This window comes from Ahaetulla prasina, chromosome 8 (genome assembly GCF_028640845.1).
Source record: "Ahaetulla prasina isolate Xishuangbanna chromosome 8, ASM2864084v1, whole genome shotgun sequence".
Classification (NCBI taxonomy): domain Eukaryota; kingdom Metazoa; phylum Chordata; class Lepidosauria; order Squamata; family Colubridae; genus Ahaetulla; species Ahaetulla prasina.
Genome location: NC_080546.1, coordinates 33,039,655 through 33,057,430, shown reverse-complemented (window position 1 = coordinate 33,057,430; position 17,776 = coordinate 33,039,655). Strand labels below are relative to the sequence as shown.

At 34.7% G+C, this 17,776-nt stretch overlaps 1 protein-coding gene across 1 annotated transcript in view; it reads right to left on the bottom strand.

Moving 5' to 3' along the window:
- Positions 1–17,776, bottom strand: part of LRBA (LPS responsive beige-like anchor protein) — a 395,942-nt gene that overhangs the window by 306,804 nt on the left and 71,362 nt on the right. Inside the window, exons 23-27 of the mRNA XM_058193740.1 lie at positions 6,673–7,665; positions 5,837–6,012; positions 4,450–4,603; positions 1,970–2,150; positions 1,050–1,180 (exon numbers count right to left, since the gene is read on the bottom strand). Of these exons, the coding sequence (XP_058049723.1) occupies positions 1,050–1,180; positions 1,970–2,150; positions 4,450–4,603; positions 5,837–6,012; positions 6,673–7,665 (1,635 nt within the window). The remainder of the gene's footprint in view (positions 1–1,049; positions 1,181–1,969; positions 2,151–4,449; positions 4,604–5,836; positions 6,013–6,672; positions 7,666–17,776) is intronic.

Sequence of the window (17,776 nt, the reverse complement as noted above, 5' to 3'; positions counted from 1 at the left end):
AAATCTGTATATTAATCATAAATCTGTGATCTTTATCTGGGCAAAATTATGCATCAAAGGGCAAAACCTTGTCAACAAATGTACCTCAAATGGGCTAACTTACAAAATGCCAAGATCCATTACCTCTGAGAAAATGAAATTTGGAGAAGTTAAAACTACTTCAGTAGCTCAGTCACTGCCATGGTCACATGATCCTCATTTTCAACATTCCATAACAGCTTCTTAGCCACTTACACAATACCTCATTCGCTCCCTCAGGGGAGGGAGGGAGGGAGGGAGGGAGGGAGGGAGGAAGGAAGGAAGGAAGGAAGGAAGGAAGGAAGGAAGGAAGGAAGGAAGGAAGGAAGGAAGGAAGGAAGGAAGGAAGATATCTAAGGGTCAATGCTAGCTTCCCATAAAAAAATTCAATGAGGAAGTCAAAAGGAAGTCAGAAGTTGCTCCTGTTCCCACTGATTTTTTGTCCACTAGTGATCACTCTGTTTTAGGTAAGGAAATATATCTGAAAGGACTACACATGATCCTTATTTACAAGGTTCCCTGACACATTCTCACAAGCCAAGCCAGGGAAGCTTGCAGGGAAATTATGTAACTGTGGCTGATGGCAGACACTGGGTTTGAACTTGCTACTTTCTTTCTGGGAAGTTTGCAGGAAAAAAGTCAATGGGGAATCTTGCAGTCAAGACCACAAGTTGCTCAGGTAAATCTCCCCAACCCCCCACTTTCTGCCAGTCCCCTTGCACTCATGCCGTGCTGGGCCCACCTTGGCTCAACTGATCATGGTTGTCTAGTAATAAAATAAAACTGTGCAAGGAAACTAAAAGTATTTATGACTTACATTTAGTACATCTTTCTCCTTGAAAAGTGACAGCATTTATATGTATAATTATTACATTGTATATACAACTTATAATAAATGTCTAGGTAATTAAACAACCATACTTGATTTTTAATACCTACATTAATATAAAAGTCACATAAATGTATTCATCTGGATACAGAGGGGGAAAAAATCATCATTTGCCAGTATTGATTTTAAAAAATCCACTTGCCTTTGCTCCAGTCCTTCCTGAGGCTATAAGACTTTGTATTGTTTTCTGATGTTTAACATTTTCTCCACTAGGCTTCATTAACATATGCTGTTGCTGACACTCCAAACAATTTCTGACAGCTACGGCACATACTAAAATGAAAGGATACATTTTAGGGACTGCTGAATTTCAAGCAGTGCAACCTGCAAGTAAACATAACTAGCCTAAAGAGAAAGGTATATATCTCATAACAATGAGATTGCTTATAATCCAAAGGAGAATATATATATATATATATATATATATATATATATATGTATGTATGTATGTATGTATGTATGTATGTATGTATGTATGTATGTATGTATGTATATATGTATGTATATATTTCTATTGAGATATTTAATTAATTTTCAGTTTGTGTGATATTTCATTTTCCTACTTTTTAATTACAATGGAATTAATATTTTAACTGAATGTGTCAAACGTTCAATGTTGCTGCAATCTGATTTCCAAAATGCCCCATTCATCTCCACAATATTCTAAGGGTGAGTCATCTATTTTTGCACTGGATTTTCAGACTGAAAGCAGTTTTTGATGTTAAGGACACAATATTGTCATGAGGCATCTGGAACACTAAATGGTTCTGAACCATCTACTTGCAGAAATATCATCTCTAGAACATTGTGATTAGCTATTCTAGAATGTTTTGCATAGAAGATTAAAGAATTTCCAATTTCTTTTAGAAAGGAAGAAATAATTCCTTTTCCACTCTGCAGAAATTTTCTCCAATCAGCCTTTTTTTATATAAATGGCCATTAGATCTCTAGATGGATACAGGGGCATTATAACTTTGACAGGAATTTTTTGGGGGAATATATTTAAGATAACTTATCAAAGATTAAAAAAAAATATCTCAATGCTAACAACTATTTACTTACCAAGTCGAAGACATTGCCGTAAAATTCCACCAGATGACATATTTTTCTCTGACTCAATTTCAGTAAATCCAAGGGAACTTGCAAAGATCAATACATCCACAAGGCTAATTAACCTTTGAAGGAATGCTATGGAAGCTTCCACTGATAATCCTTGAGTTGGCTCAATGCTTTCCAATTCGTGCTGGAGAATGGAAAATGATTTATTTTTATATACCTTTCTAAATTACCATAGTATAATGTGTACTGTGGTTGTGTATCAGGTAGATCTCACTTAGCAACTGCTTCAGGCAGCAACTATTTGACGCTACAATAAAAAAACAGGGGTACTAGTAAAATCTCTAATCAGGAACCCTTTACACTAGTCGGCACTAATATATTCCTTTCAATTATATTTCCTATTGTTTGCTTCCTGACTTTCTTATAATCCTTTCCTCTCCAATACATATAAACTCAAACATTAATTCCCTTTTTGCTACTTATCCCAGCACTAGGGTAAGCATTCTAAAGGATGAGGAGAAAAGGGGAAGCTGCAATAAAATTGTAAGCAGTCATGGTCACATGATTTTTCATGGCATTTAGCAACTAAGTTACAAGTCCCAATTCTGGTCACTAAGGGAGGACTAGCTGTACAAATGGAATTGATGGTTGACATGTCTCAATTTATTTGTCCAACAAGCTAGGAACTAATGATAATATGAACAATAAACACTGGTTCCAATTACTGTTGGAAAAGGATGATCTGTATTTTCCCATTCTAAGAAATTAAGTGGATAATGATTGAAGAAAAGTTCCTCAACAGTAACATGTTTGCTCATATTAATTTAATACAATTCTGTTAAAAGTCAATTAAAGATTTTAATATTTTCTTAGAGTTTTAATGATTAACTCTTTTCTCAATATTTATCTTAATGTTCTCTAGCTTTTTTTCTCTTGTATTGATGCTTTCTGTGAAGTTGCTGTGATTTATTATTTTATATAATTTTAATATTCCATAAAAATACAGTATATTGTTCTAATATATAACACAAAATAATATTTTTTCTTCCAAAAGTTTTCCCTGAAAATGCAGGGTCTGCTTCTTCTTCTTCTTCTCCCTCCCCACCCCCACCCCGGTCAACTGAGTGTTGAAGGAATTGACCACTTGGCTTATCATCTGAGCCTGACCTTGTAGGCTGAAATAGATGACTGGCCTAAAGTCACCCAGCCAGCTTTCATGCTATACTCTCTTGGTTCTAACTTTGTGCCTTAATCACTAAACGAACTAATATAAATAATTTCTATTACTTATAAATAATATAAAAGAGAACTGTTTCAAAACTGGTTCCATGAAGGAGCAAGTATAACTTTAAATGACCTTGATTGCCTAGATATCATAATAAACAAACTTTAAATTATACAGAGAAAGATCTGAAATAGAAATAAAATGGACAATTATTTCAGCAAAATTGTAAAAACATAGTAAATCAGAATGTAATTGTAATTTCCAAAAATTAATAATCTGGTGAACAATGATGCGACACATTCTTGGGAAAGAAAAAATGATTAGGAAACATGCCAATAGCACAGATAATCTTGTTCCTTTTAAGCCTTTTTCTGGATACAAAAGTTCCATGTCAGTTACTTCCAAACCCTCTGTAATTCCTGCCTATTCCCCAGAAAGGAAATTTATGACAGCACATCACACATTCTTGTTTTCAGCAGACAGTCATGGTGCCCTGTTATATATAGGCAAAGGAACTGCATCAAAGTCATGGTGTCCCTATGGGGCTTTTGAGAAGAAGGGAAAGGGATAAAATATGAGGGTAAAGGTGCATGAATAAATGCATATGTTATTCCTTAACTGGCAATCTGGTTCAAAAAATTTGTGAATCCTGTCTTAAACTAATTATGAAATGTCCCAAATTATTTTATTCTATAGTAGACTTTATAAGTAAAGCAAAAATTGAATTTATGGTAAGATTTTAACAGCAAAAAAGATTATAGGGCCAAAAACACAAAATAGGCTACCACTCAAATCTGGTATCCCCTTCGAAAATTGTTTCCTGGTCTTGGAAGAAGATATATGCAGAGATGATATGTCATAAATATATACAAATAGCAGTGCTCCAATCATATGGTTGCAACTGTCACCTTACCCTTTTGTTCTCCTTATATATGCCCCTAGATGATACTATAGAACATGAGCACATTTGGGCAAGGAAGGGAAAGAAACAGACTGATTCCAAGTATTTCATCTTTAACAGACTTACATTGGATATGAGAGAATGTTTTCATAGATCCTTTTTTACTCAAGGAAAAGAAAGGCAAAATGAAGTCCACGTCACATAATTCAGTTTTTTAGTGTTGGCTCACAGAACAGTTCCCCCACCCCCCCCAGAAGAGCCCCTAAGCAAGCATACTTGAGCATAATTTTAGTTTAGTATAATCCAATGTACAAAGACACAAAGCACCATTTGTGTATTGGAAACCGAATTTCTTACCGTAGCAGATGTAGCAGCTGAAAGCAAAGGTAATATGCCACCACAAGCCATAATCATATTGTCCATCACTTGAGAGACAAGATGAATTGTGTTATGTACAAAGATGACATTATCACTGCTGTTCACGAAGTCCATCACAGTCTTGGTAGAATGACTGCTCCAAAATAAAATATACAGGATATAGGTAATTTCTCTTGCAGTGTTACAAAGTACTTATTCATTGAAGTATTCTTTACTTATATCAACCAGAAATGTCTCCTGCAGCCAAGAATCACACATCAGCATTCTAAGTTATCAAAGCATCTTCATCTTAACTTGAAAATGCCCTCCCCTTTTCCTTCTAATTTTCTCCAGAACATAGAACTCCACAAACTATATTTAAGTATGTGATGAATATTTATTATTAGGAACCCCAATTATCTAATGCCTGCAAAAAACACTGGATAAATTATCAGATTTCCCTTGAGGGTCATTTAAGACAGTGAGATGGGCACTGTTTAAATTTGATAAAATAAATTAATAAATTGGATCTGAACTCATTCCCCCAAAGAGGAAACCAGGTAATTTATAAAGATATTACACACTTCACTTTCTAAGCAAAAAGAATAATAAAAATGAAAAGCATAAAGAAATTTAATTCCTGTTACAACAAATAAATGCAATAAATTCCTTCTATTTCTTGGGCTTTCACCAAAGTATTCACTGCATGTGATTTAATACATTTTCATTTTGGTCAATCAATAGATTAAAACTGATGAGTTGGGTATCCTAAAGATGCTTTTCAAAAGGCAACTGGACTTTGTTTTTCCCTGAAGACGTTTCACTTCTCATCCAAGAAGCTCATTCGGTTATGAGTGTTCAGAGTTCACTCAAAACTGAAAAAGTTTCTTCAATGAGAAGCAAAGCATCTTCAAGGAAAAACAAAGTCCAGTTGCTTTTTGAAAAGCACCTTTGGGACAACCATGACCTGGATGACTGAGAAACTCCATAGATATGATAAGTAGGGTAACTTCAGATTGGACAGTTAGAAAAAAAACAGCTTACAGAATTGAGTTTTGAAGCAGCATTGTTTTCTTGTTCAAATCAAATAAAATCACAAGGGAAAAACATATAGAAAGAGTGTATTTTTAATACAATGGGGTTCTTCAATTATATGAAAACATTATTTAATCAAGGGACACGTTAAAAAAGATTCAACATGTGTAGCATTTCAGAAAATGCTAATGCAACTTGGTCACGAAAAGCTCCAATTCAGCTTTGAGAACTCAGTTATATGTTACAATTCATCCATCTAAAAATATAATTCAACTCTTTTTATCTAATTAAGATACAGTTTTACAGATTTTGCATATACTATGTAAACTGCCTAAGATTTCGTAGACATTACCTTCTCCACATTTGTACATCTGTTTCTATAGAAAAGAGAAGATCTGTAAGCAAGCGCTGATGCATTTGAGACCATCGGAATTCAGGGATACGGAACATGGTAGATCTAGAATCCTTCCTCTGCCCATCTGCAGGAGTTGCTACATTTTGATCTGATGAATCATGCTGCCTAGATGTCTTTGTAAACAATATATATCGAGAGTGATAAGTCAAGCTGAAGATCACACTGAAAATTTCATCTGAGCCTTAGCAGATATCTAATTCCAGGAAAAGCTGTTCATACTCTACAGGTATGATATAGTCAATACTAATTTTATAAAATCATGATTATTTAAGGACTATGCTTAAGCAGTCATATCAATTCTATATACTACTTAGCAACTATGTCACTAACTCTGCCAGCCAAGGTAAGAATAAGCAGCAGCTAGACCTTACCACATAGGGTGCATATATTGCTGCTGCCTGTGATTTTCCTCCTTTGAGGAAGTGTGATGTAACTTGATGATTATCCATTGGAAGGTATTTCTGCAGGAGGGAAGCACTTAGGAACATCACTTTAATTAGCAATAATGCATAAGTGATGCAAATCTTGCATGCATTCTATTTTTAAATTATTAAAATATTTTAATACAGAAAATCATGTGACATTTTAATCTCAACCTTTTAATATTTGCAGTTAAAATATCTAATCTAGGTCACTTTACAAATCTTTTAGCATTCATAATTATAATTGCCATAAAAATTTAGCTAAGTAGACAGACATTCTCGCATTCACACAATCATGCTATCCGGAAAATATTTTTAACTTACTTACGTAGACAGTAGTGAAAAACCTACCTCAGAAATGGCTCTAGGAGGATGATTTACTTCTGGATTTGCATGGGGTTTTAATTCTAACCTTTCAGTATCTGATGCAATGCTGGAAACATCAAGTCTGGCAATTTTCTTATCTGAAGCAATTATTGCTTCTGAAGTCGGTGGTTGTGTGCTATCTACAACTGTCTTGGTTTGGGGTTGATTAGTATTTTTGTCATCAATGTTATTCTCAGTGTTTGAAGTTGACTGAGCTCTGTTTATTTCAGGACCACTGATTTCTGGCAAGCAATCCTGCTGTTCTGTTTCCACTGATCCTTCAACAATTGATCCTTCAACAATTTCAGGTACTACTTCTATTGAAACAGGTTCTTTTGAAGAAGCAGTGCACTGCTGTACAACTGAGGTTACTTGGCTATCACACAAATCATGTTCCTCAATGGGTTTTGGAACACATTGTTCTGGTGTAAGTGCCAGATTAGTCTCCTCTTTTAAATCAACAAAATCTTCATCTTCCTCCACATATACTTCTGGTGTTACATTTTCTAACATTTCTGGACTTTCTAGTGTTTCAACATTTTCTAAAGGTGATTGTGAATCACTGGTACTTATTTCTTTTTCTTCGTGGTTTATTCCAATAGTTTCAGCAGTATGTTCTGAGTTCTGTTTTGTCACTTGGGCTTGTAAGGGAAGATCCAAACTAGGAGTTTCATTTAAATCAAGAGTTTTCTGAATATTTTCTGTTTTGTTTTTTTCTTTGCTTGTTTCTAAATTACTGTGTTCTTCAAAATCAGGTAAAACGCTGTTGTTCATGCTTTTGTTGTCAGTCTCAACTATAGAAGTGTCAGCTTCTTTTTTTTCAAGAAGATGGAGTTTCTCTGTAACTTCGGCATCTTTACTAATACCTGAAACTGTTCTAATAATGGATGATGGACCAGCACTGCAGCATTCGTCTCCCTTCTCTTCATATTCCCTGAACATCCGAGAAAGGTTCTGTTTATGTATTTCAAAAGTTACCTTTTAAAAACAGAACAGTTGGAAATGTTTTAATTTTAAAATATTTAATGTTTACGTCTTGCTATATTTCCTTAGTAATATATTGAAGTTGACAGAGTAATTGTAAATATATGCAAATATCACAGTATCCATAAAAACAAGTTAGATTACTATATTTTGGCCTGGTTTTAATGGAGTGAGTTTATGGGTTTCATGGATACAGTATGTTGTAAGCTACGAGAAGTGGTAGAATAAAAATGCTTAAATAGATAAACCCATATCATTGTTTAGACTGAACACTTAATCATTATTTTTCTATAGTTAAGAGTTACCTCAAAATAAATCAATGTTCAATTCTAGAAGCATTTGGAATGGAAAAAGTGATATGCCTTAGCCAGCCACATTTCCATATCTATTTATAAGCATCCTGTACTCAACAATAGTTCTTCTTTTTTTTGTATTTATTGTAGGGCAACGAGGACAATATTTTTAATATTAATCCACTTATTCAGTTCCAATTGGATCCTTCCTTAAAGTTAAACTGAGATTATTTCACGGTCCAGGCATTGCCTGTATGGTTGGTGGTACTTTATGGGGCTGTTAAGAGCTGCAATTTCATTATTAAATTTTTATTATACAGCAAAGAAAAGAAAAGAAAAGAAAAGAAAAGAAAAGAAAAGAAAAGAAAAGAAAAGGAAGAGGTTGAGGTTGAGATAAATCTGACTCAGAGGAACCATATCTCAGCACTAGAGGCATAGCACCAAAAGGCCTGTTGCTGCTGCTGACATTTCAACTATGGATATTGAGCACCTAGTCTGCAAACACATTGTTACTGAACCACCAAAACCAAAGAGATAGAAAAACATGGAGTTGTGTTGACAGCACAACTAACCTTGCAATCAAAGCTGATTAGCCCCATCACAGTTCAGAGAGATTTTCAAGTGTATAGTATACATACTCTACATCATTTAATTTCAAATATACAATTTCTATCTGGGAAAAATTAGACATAGGAACGACATCTGTGATAGCCTGGGCCTATATTAATTATCATGCCAAAAACATGTCTGCCTTCTACTAACTTTAAGCCTTTATCCATGCCTGACAATATCTTTGAAAAACAGAGTTAGAATCATTTTAATTTGTAAGTCTTCATGCTTATACAAATTTTCTGTACATTGTGTTCCTACCACAGAATCATGACCATTCCTAGAGTATTTTATGGCTCTTGAACCTCATGCTCTGAACTAAGTTTTTGCCTATCAAGGTCACCATGGATACCTTTGTCAATGTCAACCTCTGTGATGTGTGTGTGTGTGTGTGTGTGTGGGAACAGGACAATTTTGAAATGATAAAAAAATCATGAGAAGCAAATTCTGCCTTTTCATTGGGAATTAGAATGCTTACCATTTTGTAAGAAAGGTTTCCAGGCATGTCACGTTTCAATGATCTGTTATCTGTTGAATACTGAGTTGATATCAGGAAATTCTAGCTCTCTATTTCACTCCAACATTCTTACTACTTCATCGTTGTCTTTATATATAGCAAATTTTATACAGATATTGTAAGTTAAAAATTAAAATGGAAGACTATTTTTATACTCCGGATATTTAACATATATCTATCATACTTATTTTATACATAATTTTATAACAATTTTTGTATTGTTATAAAATTTCTATAACAATTCATCTAACAAATAGGACACAAAATATTGTTAAGGTAGCAGAGAGCCTATGTTTCAACTTCATCATCAACATCAGAGAAAACAGAAAATGAAAGTAAAATAAAATCCATAGTGATCCAAATTTCACAACAGATGTTCCTGAGCCAAAAGTGAATCAGTATTTTCTCCTGGTTGCTATCATGCATTTTTCCATTTTGTTCACTCTCTCCTATCTATGTCAGCAATATATTTTTTTCATTCATCTTGACAAAGGTGCAGTGAACTGAGAGATATATAGCTCAATTTTTTAAGATTCATTTCCCAAAGAGCTAACCTAAGCCCTGTAGAGTTTTTCATCACCTAACTTGGTATCTTGCAGCCTTAAATATTCCCTTAGGCAAACGAGTTTCAGGGCAGCATGCTTTGACAAAAAAATTCATGGACACCTTTTCATTCAGTAACGGTATGTATTCTATCCTGAATTTCTGTAAAATTGTATTATTTAATGGATATATGAAAAAGGAACAAATCACAAGTTAAAACTTGCTGAACATCTTTTTTATAAAATCAGCATTTTATTAGTAAAAGCACATTAGTATACACAGTTTCATTTTTCTTCAGAATGCTTATAAAGTGGACAAAATGGCAAGGTGCTTAGAATTATTTGAGGTTAAAGTATGTATGATCTCGAGTCCAGATTTCCATGAAGAACTCTCAAGGTACAGGTCAATATTCAAAGCAGATGAAGTCACTGCAAACAGCTTTACAGTCAAAGCACTAATCCTTATATCTATTACATCTATCCTAAATGGCAATAGCTACAAAATCAGATTTTACACACTGTAAATGTCTTGTTACAGTTGCTTCATCAATAGTTGTAGCAACAGATTGTGACAGTTCTCTCTGAAATTGTCTTCCAGCCACTGCTGTCTATTGACCACAGCAAAGTTGAAATGTTAGAAGCCTTGATTGCTTAGTATTTTGGACAGGAATTGTAAGATTGTAAAAATGAGCTGAAAGCAGTACCCCGGAAAACAACCTGGAAGAAATGCTTCTCTAGGGATGTGAACTTTGGCATTGAATGTTGTTCTCTAGAATTCACTACCTCTGCCAACCACATGAAAACACAACTTAAAGAAGAATTTGTCTTTCTAATTCAAAGATAAATATTACAGTGCTCTCCAGAATTCCAAAACATATAGGAGAAGTTGATCATTTGATTCTTCAAATATTTTCTAATTCATAAAAATTTATGCCACAATTCATCACTACAGAAAGGAAACTAGCCTGTTTTTAGAGTTTAGGGAAATCAAGAAATTTTATGCATTTTTACATTTATTAAATTCCATACTACCAAGAAGATATTCTGCTAGTTATTTAAAAATAACGTCAACAGATAAAAAAAATAAGTTCAATAGATCAGGCATCCACTGAAAATGATTTGTATTGCATATTGAGTTTTTATGGAGGAAAAATATGTTTGTTATTCACATTAATAAATAAATAAGGTAAATGACACTTGATTTTTTTTGTGGCAAGACAATTTGATAGATGTCACCCATTGTTTCACACAAAAACATGTTTATTTCAGTCTCATGCTTTAAAATAAAAGGAAAATTAATGGCTTTAATTATTATCAGCATTAGATCCTGGTCTCTTATACCATTCAAACTGAGCATGACTTGAATTCCAGTTGCTGTAAACTTGCACTGACAACTTGAAACCTATTATGTTAGCTAAGGGAATTTCATATGTACCTTATCTTTAATTTTATATTTCCCTCTAGGTATTTGCAAATGTGCAACTGATAATTTAGAATTAATTACTAGGTATTGCTTTAAATTAGCAAGCTAAAAGGCCATTCATTAATCTTCACAACCATGTGATACCTAATCTATAGCTATTTGCAACATTTGGAAAGCTCCTCTATGCACAACCAGTTAGGACAGTTTCAAGCTAATAAGTACAAGATTTCCACTACCATTAATTTTAACTTAATTTGACATTCAGCTCACTAATTGCTAGACAGAAAGATTAGAATGCACTATAGAAAAGCTATGAAGATATATTTGGCACTAGAATCAGAGTATAAAAATGACAAAAAGTTAGCTGTTTATAATGATTTAGCTTTTGTTATTCACTGTATCTTTAGTGTATAGCACATCAAAGACGAAGTCAAGATTCAAGGCAAAAGAAGACTGGGCATTCATGTAAGCAAAAGAACATTAATTTTGTGGGGTTTGTTTTAATTTTACAACATTTCCTGGAAATTAACTTGTGCGCTACAAACCTCCATCAATAATCGCTATTCGTAATTCCAGCAAAAGTTTTTATTTTTTATCTTAATGAGAGCTTTATTGACCTGTTTTTCCACCCTCCTAGGAGCAATGCTAACAGCTCAGACCTGGAAACTCTCCACACCATTCAGAAAACAAATCAAATTTGACTGTAGGCACCAATACCTGCTGATACCAATCCCAAGGAATCAGTCAAAAAGAAACTGAGGTTCTGTAAATGCAAAAGCTTGGCACTTTCCCCAAAATAACAAATCATTTAGCCCCCATACTGGCAACTTACTTATTATACAGATCAAAAGACTGTTTTAAGTCCCAACATTGAATTTAACTGTCAGAACACAAAGAAGTTATGATTATCATTATTATTGTAAAATAGTTTAACTGACAAGATTAATTGTATCATTTTTAAGATGTATATTATAGAAAATATTTTTCAAAACAATAAAAACTATCATATCTGTCAATTATGTTTTTCACAGAAATAATATGTTCTATAAACTCTGCCAAAGTTGTGAAATACAAGCAAGCATTTGTATTTTAGTGATACTGTACTTCCACAATGCATTCCAATCCTGAGTTATATACACTCAAACCTGTAAGTTACGTGTTGATATGTATTCATATCGTAGAACAATAGCAATTTTAATTAGTGTTTAAAATTTAACTCTGAGAGTATATGATAGAACAATAGCGGCTAAGCTGGTCTAAATCTATAAAAGATAAAAGTCCACCTGGGAGCTCTATTGTCAGTATTTTGTGTGATGTTCCATTTTTTAAGAACTGGAATAGATTTACAGAAAAAATGACAAACAAATATTATGAGAAGATGCTGAGAAAAATGGGAACATTTAGCCTTGAAAAGAAAAAAAGAGAGGACAGGGTGGGAGAGAGAGAGAGCTACAGTCACACTCTTCTATTATATGTTTTTTAATATAAGACGGTAGTGACCCATACGTGGAGTAATAAATTTAAGACATTCTAGAGTATATTTCAGAGATCTTCCTGGTGACAAAAGCATTAACTATCAGGAAGTGCTGAGGTTTCTCTTCCTTTTCTGGATATGTATAGAAGAATAGGCGGCATTCTGACAGCTAAGCTTTAATTTGCATTCCTGCTCTTACAAGAGGATTGCACTCAGTGCCATAACACCATGATTCTTTCAATGTCTTGAGTGATAATGTCTAATTTCAGCATGTTCATTATATAAAGACAGCACTCAAACTATTATCAATGCAGCTGTTGAGGGTTCTAACTTGCACAGAACAGCATAATGGAGAAGAAATATAGTGTACATACGCTTTATTACAAACTATGTGACAACATGTGTCAGGGAAGTGGCATTGTACAAATGGCATTCAAAGCATGGATTTCACAAAACAAGCATGAACATGCTTATGTAGGAGTGCGCCTTCAATGCATTTGTAGAATATTAACCAAAAGATATCAAAACAACTACTACCATTAGCACAGAATGCTACATGTGAGATGGGTACAATAGCTAATTACAACCACCCCAGCCTAGAGTAGCAATGTGTTTGAATTGAATAAGGAACAGAACCATTGTATCACAAGGCCTCCAATGTCCAATCCCACTCCAGTAAAATACTATGTTTAATGGTACTGAAAGCTACTGAGAAATCTAAACAAAAAACAAAAAACGGTGCCCTGCCCCATCCAAGTCCTGACATATGTCATTCAGGAGAGCGAACAATGCTATCTCAGACCTATGTCCAGACCTGAATCATATTTGAAACGATATGAAAGGATTGAGAAGAAGGAGACTTCCTTTCTGCTTTCTTCTGGAGCAGAAAGAAACCTTAAACAAGAGGTGTCCGTCTAAAAACAAAAATCAATGTAAGACATGGTAGCAGCAATGATAGTTTGTATTGGCAGTTTATGCAGACAAAAACATAGGTTTCATTGGAATAAAATAAATTTGATTATATTTCTTTTTTATATTTCTGTATTCTATTATTTCATATTTTTAAAATGTTGTTACTGTTTCTTATTCTTTTTTGTGCTTTGTATAACATTGCTTCCTTACAAAGAGCATGTTTATTAGCTTGTGAGTCTAATAATAGGAGGAATATGGCTTCTTATATGTCCTTGCAGCATATTAGATACGAAAGAAAAAAATGGTAAAACTGGGAAAAGAGCAGTACAGTTAATAGCTGATATATCCCATCTATAAGGAGACTAATTATTCTAATGGAATAAGAAACTGCTAGCTATAGAAGCATACAGATGGGAGGTTGAACAACTAGCCTCGTGGTGCAACCAGAACAATCTGGGACACACTCAAAACCGTAGAAATGGTGGTAGACTTTAGGAGAAACCCTCCCATACTACCACCTCTTACAATACTAGACAACACAATATCAATAGTAGAGACCTTCAAAAAAAATTTTATTTGAATTTATATTCCGCCCTTCTCCGAAGACTCAGGTCGGCTTACGTTGTGTTAAGCAATAGTTTCATCCATTTGTATATTATATACAAAGTCAACTTTTATTGCCCCCAACAATCTGGGTCCTCATTTTACCTACCTTATAAAGGATGGAAGGCTGAGTCAACCTTGGGCCTGGTGGGACTTGAACTTGCAGTAATTGCAAGCAGCTGAGTTAATAACAGACTGCATTAGTCTGTTGAGCCACCAGAGGCCCATTTCTAGATTCTACCATATATCAAAACTTAAAATGGACATCTAACATCTGACATCTAACATCAAAAATGTCATCAACCAGACTATTCTATGTTACCCCCTTAATATCTAAGAGGTTTTAGTGTTTTGTGAACCTGTTTTGAGAGTAAGGAGAAGTTTGGCTGCATTGCAACAATTCCCCAAAGTAGCAAATTTCCACTTATTGGGGGCTAGTTAAATATACTTGTATTTGATGATTTTATCACTTAGAAGTGATTGAGAATCAAATGCCATACTAATATGGATTGAATCAGGGGTGAATGCTTCCGATTCAGACCAGATCGGCTGATCCGGTAGCAATGGTGGCGGGTGGTTCGGAGAACGGGTAGCAAAAATCCCTGCCCCCCCCATGCCCACCCAATTGCCCGGTCGCCTGATTGCCGCTTCTTTCCTATTTGCTCACTTTTGGCGCCCGAATGGTAGGAATAGGTTGTAAAAAATTTGCCTGAATAGGTCATTAAAAAATGCATTTAAAAAAGTAAAAAAAAAAAGCTCTGATGATCACAGTTGTGGCACAGGATCGTCAGAACCTTTTTTTTTACCTTTCTAAAGCATTTTTTACTGCCTATTCACCTGAATAGGTAGTAAAAAGTGCTTTAAAAAAGTTTTTAAAAAGGCTCAGACGATTGCATGCCACAGCTGATCATACCCCCATGCACGCTGTTCTATTTCCTTCCTTCCCATGCCTCCTTTTGGTGTGCACTGCACATGCACGTGCAACTCACATTTGGTCGTGGTGCACACTGTGCATGCGCATCACACATTTGGCACACAGAGCGCATGCGCAGCCACCGAAATGGTAGTCAATCGGTTCAGATTTCACCACTGGATTGAATGTTCATAGAAATATTCAATAGTTACAATTATAGTTCAGAGGCTCTTTATATAACCGTGATGGCGAACCCGTGGCACGCGTAGCTGTATCAGTGGGCATGCCAGTTCAGCTCCAGCGTGCATGCGCACATGCACGCCAGCCAGCTGATTTTCGGGCCTTTGGGCCCACTAGAAGTAGGGAAACAGGCTGTTTCCTGCCTCCGGAGGGCCTGGGAAGAGTGGGGAAGGCCCATTTTTCTTTCTCACCTGGCTCCAGATCCTCTCTATACATCTAGGGAGGGCGAAAACAGTCTTCCCCAAGCCATCTGGAGGCCCAAAACAGCCCGTTTCCCAACTTCTGGTTGGACAGGAAATGACTTTTTTGCTGTCCCCAGCCCAGAGACTCCTAGAGAGGCTCTGGAGGCTGGGGACAGCAAAAAATGTCACTTCCTGTCCAACCGGAAGTTGAGAAATGGGCTGTTTCAGGCCTCCGGAGGGCCTCTGAGGGGGTGGGGAAGGCTGTTTTCACCCTCCCCAGATGCTTGGAGAGGATCTGGAGCCAGGTGAGAAAGAAAAACGGGCCTACCGGGCGATCGCGTGCCAGGAGCGGGGGTGGGGGTTGCGCGTGCATGAGCGGGACACATATAAAAATAAATAAAATAAAATAAAATTAAAATTAAAAAATAAATAAAAATAAAAATAAATAAATAAAGTTATGGGTGTGGGCACGCGCGGGCATGAACCTTTCCCCTCCCCCCTTCCTGGCACGCGATGGCAAAAAGGTTAGCCATCACTGCTATATAACATTTTCCTATTGCACAAAATTAATTAAATCTGTATTACTCTTTAATATCCAGTTTAAACATTTCTTTCACAATTCTCATCTTTAATTATATATCTTATAATTTCTAGCCATTCCAGTACAATATAAACTGCCATTTTTTCATATCTTCTATTTTTATATTTTCTTCTGCTCCTCACATATGCTTCAAAGTAATTCCCATGAACAACAGCAATTTCTCAATATTTTTTATTTTAGACACACGAAAAAACATATGAGAGATTTCTCTTTTTCCCTTAGGTGCATTTAACTAAAATAGTAAGGACCTTTTGCAAATTATATAGCTTAAGGGTCACTAGGGTATTTTTAGTGTGCTCCGTTATTTCTTTAATTTTTCATTTTATATTCAATACTTCCCTTATTCTATTTTGAAATTACTATTGGGTGTTTTACATTTTGACCACTCACTTCATTTTAGAGCATAATTGAAATACATGAGTAGTCAATCCAAAAATATAATTTTTATGATAAAAGCCAACCTATGTAAGCAGGAACTTCTGATGTTGTAGAAAGTTTAGGAGTCCTGCAGATATATTGATGGGAAAATGCATTTTTATAGTCATGGGGTTAACCCTCTAAGGATATGGGATAGCTGTTTAAGTCAAGGGTTATGTGTTAAATTTTTTCCATTATTTTTCCAATCATGGCCCAAAGTATTATTCTTATTTTACAAGAGTGTTTTCATGCTTTAAATTCTGAATGTTTATATGAATTCTGATCCTACTCTTCTATACCTCAAGTTATTCCATTGGGATAAGAACATCCCAGGCTTTCAAGGTCTGCCACTTTCAAACTCTATATGGCAAATCTACGCATTTCAAGATTCAGCCATTCTCCTTTCATATCTTCAGACTCTTTAATCTTTCCCCATAATTCAATACAACCAACAAATCATTTTTGCTGGTCTTCTCTTTTCAATTTGTTTGCATCTGCAAGCCTGGGCATGTCAAATAAATAACTATAAAGTTCAACTTAATTTTATGGACATCAATTTCAAAGCGTAATAATATTTGGCATTTAGTCAATCTTATATTTTGCCAAAACATTAAATAGAATGCTAAAGATAATCCCTTGTTTTAATTTATTGCATTTGAATTCTCAATTCTTAGGTGCTAAGTAATTTCTAACTTAAAATTACATGTGACATAAGTTACTATATCTGTAAGCATTTTAAATATATGTTGATACAGCATTCAAATTGAAAATGAAAAATAAATATATTTTTTTCATTTTGGGATTAAAAATCCAAGTTACTTTCAAAATATATTTTCAGAAAATAAATTCACTTTAAGAAGTTGCAAGGATTTAGCAAAAATAAAGAAGACATAAACATGCTAAAAACTGAAGAAATGATAGAAGAATTTGTCACAATAGGAATATAGCTTCTCTCTGGGTGCTTTTGTGGTTAATTCTGCTTAGGACTAATACTAGACAGAAAAATCAAGTTATTTTATACATTATATATAATGAAAAGAGCAGAAATGAGAGGTAAGAAAGATATAAAAATACTGAATCTTTTTTTTTAATCAAAGCATTACAACAGGCTTTAGCTATAATAGGATTATGTACACCTTCAAATCCTAAGAGCAAAAGAAACCTAGGTAGTGCAATTATGCCACAAAAGCCATCACTGCTTATAAAGCATACTACTGCAGTTGGAAAAGAGGCTACAGTGACAAACGGCTTCCCTGCTACAAAGGTGGCAGGAAATCTATCAAACTGGACAATAAAATTGCAATTGAGTTTCTTTGGCTTTTTATAGCAGCTCCATGTATCTTGATGCGCAGCTCTGCAAAATCTATCCAATTTTGCAA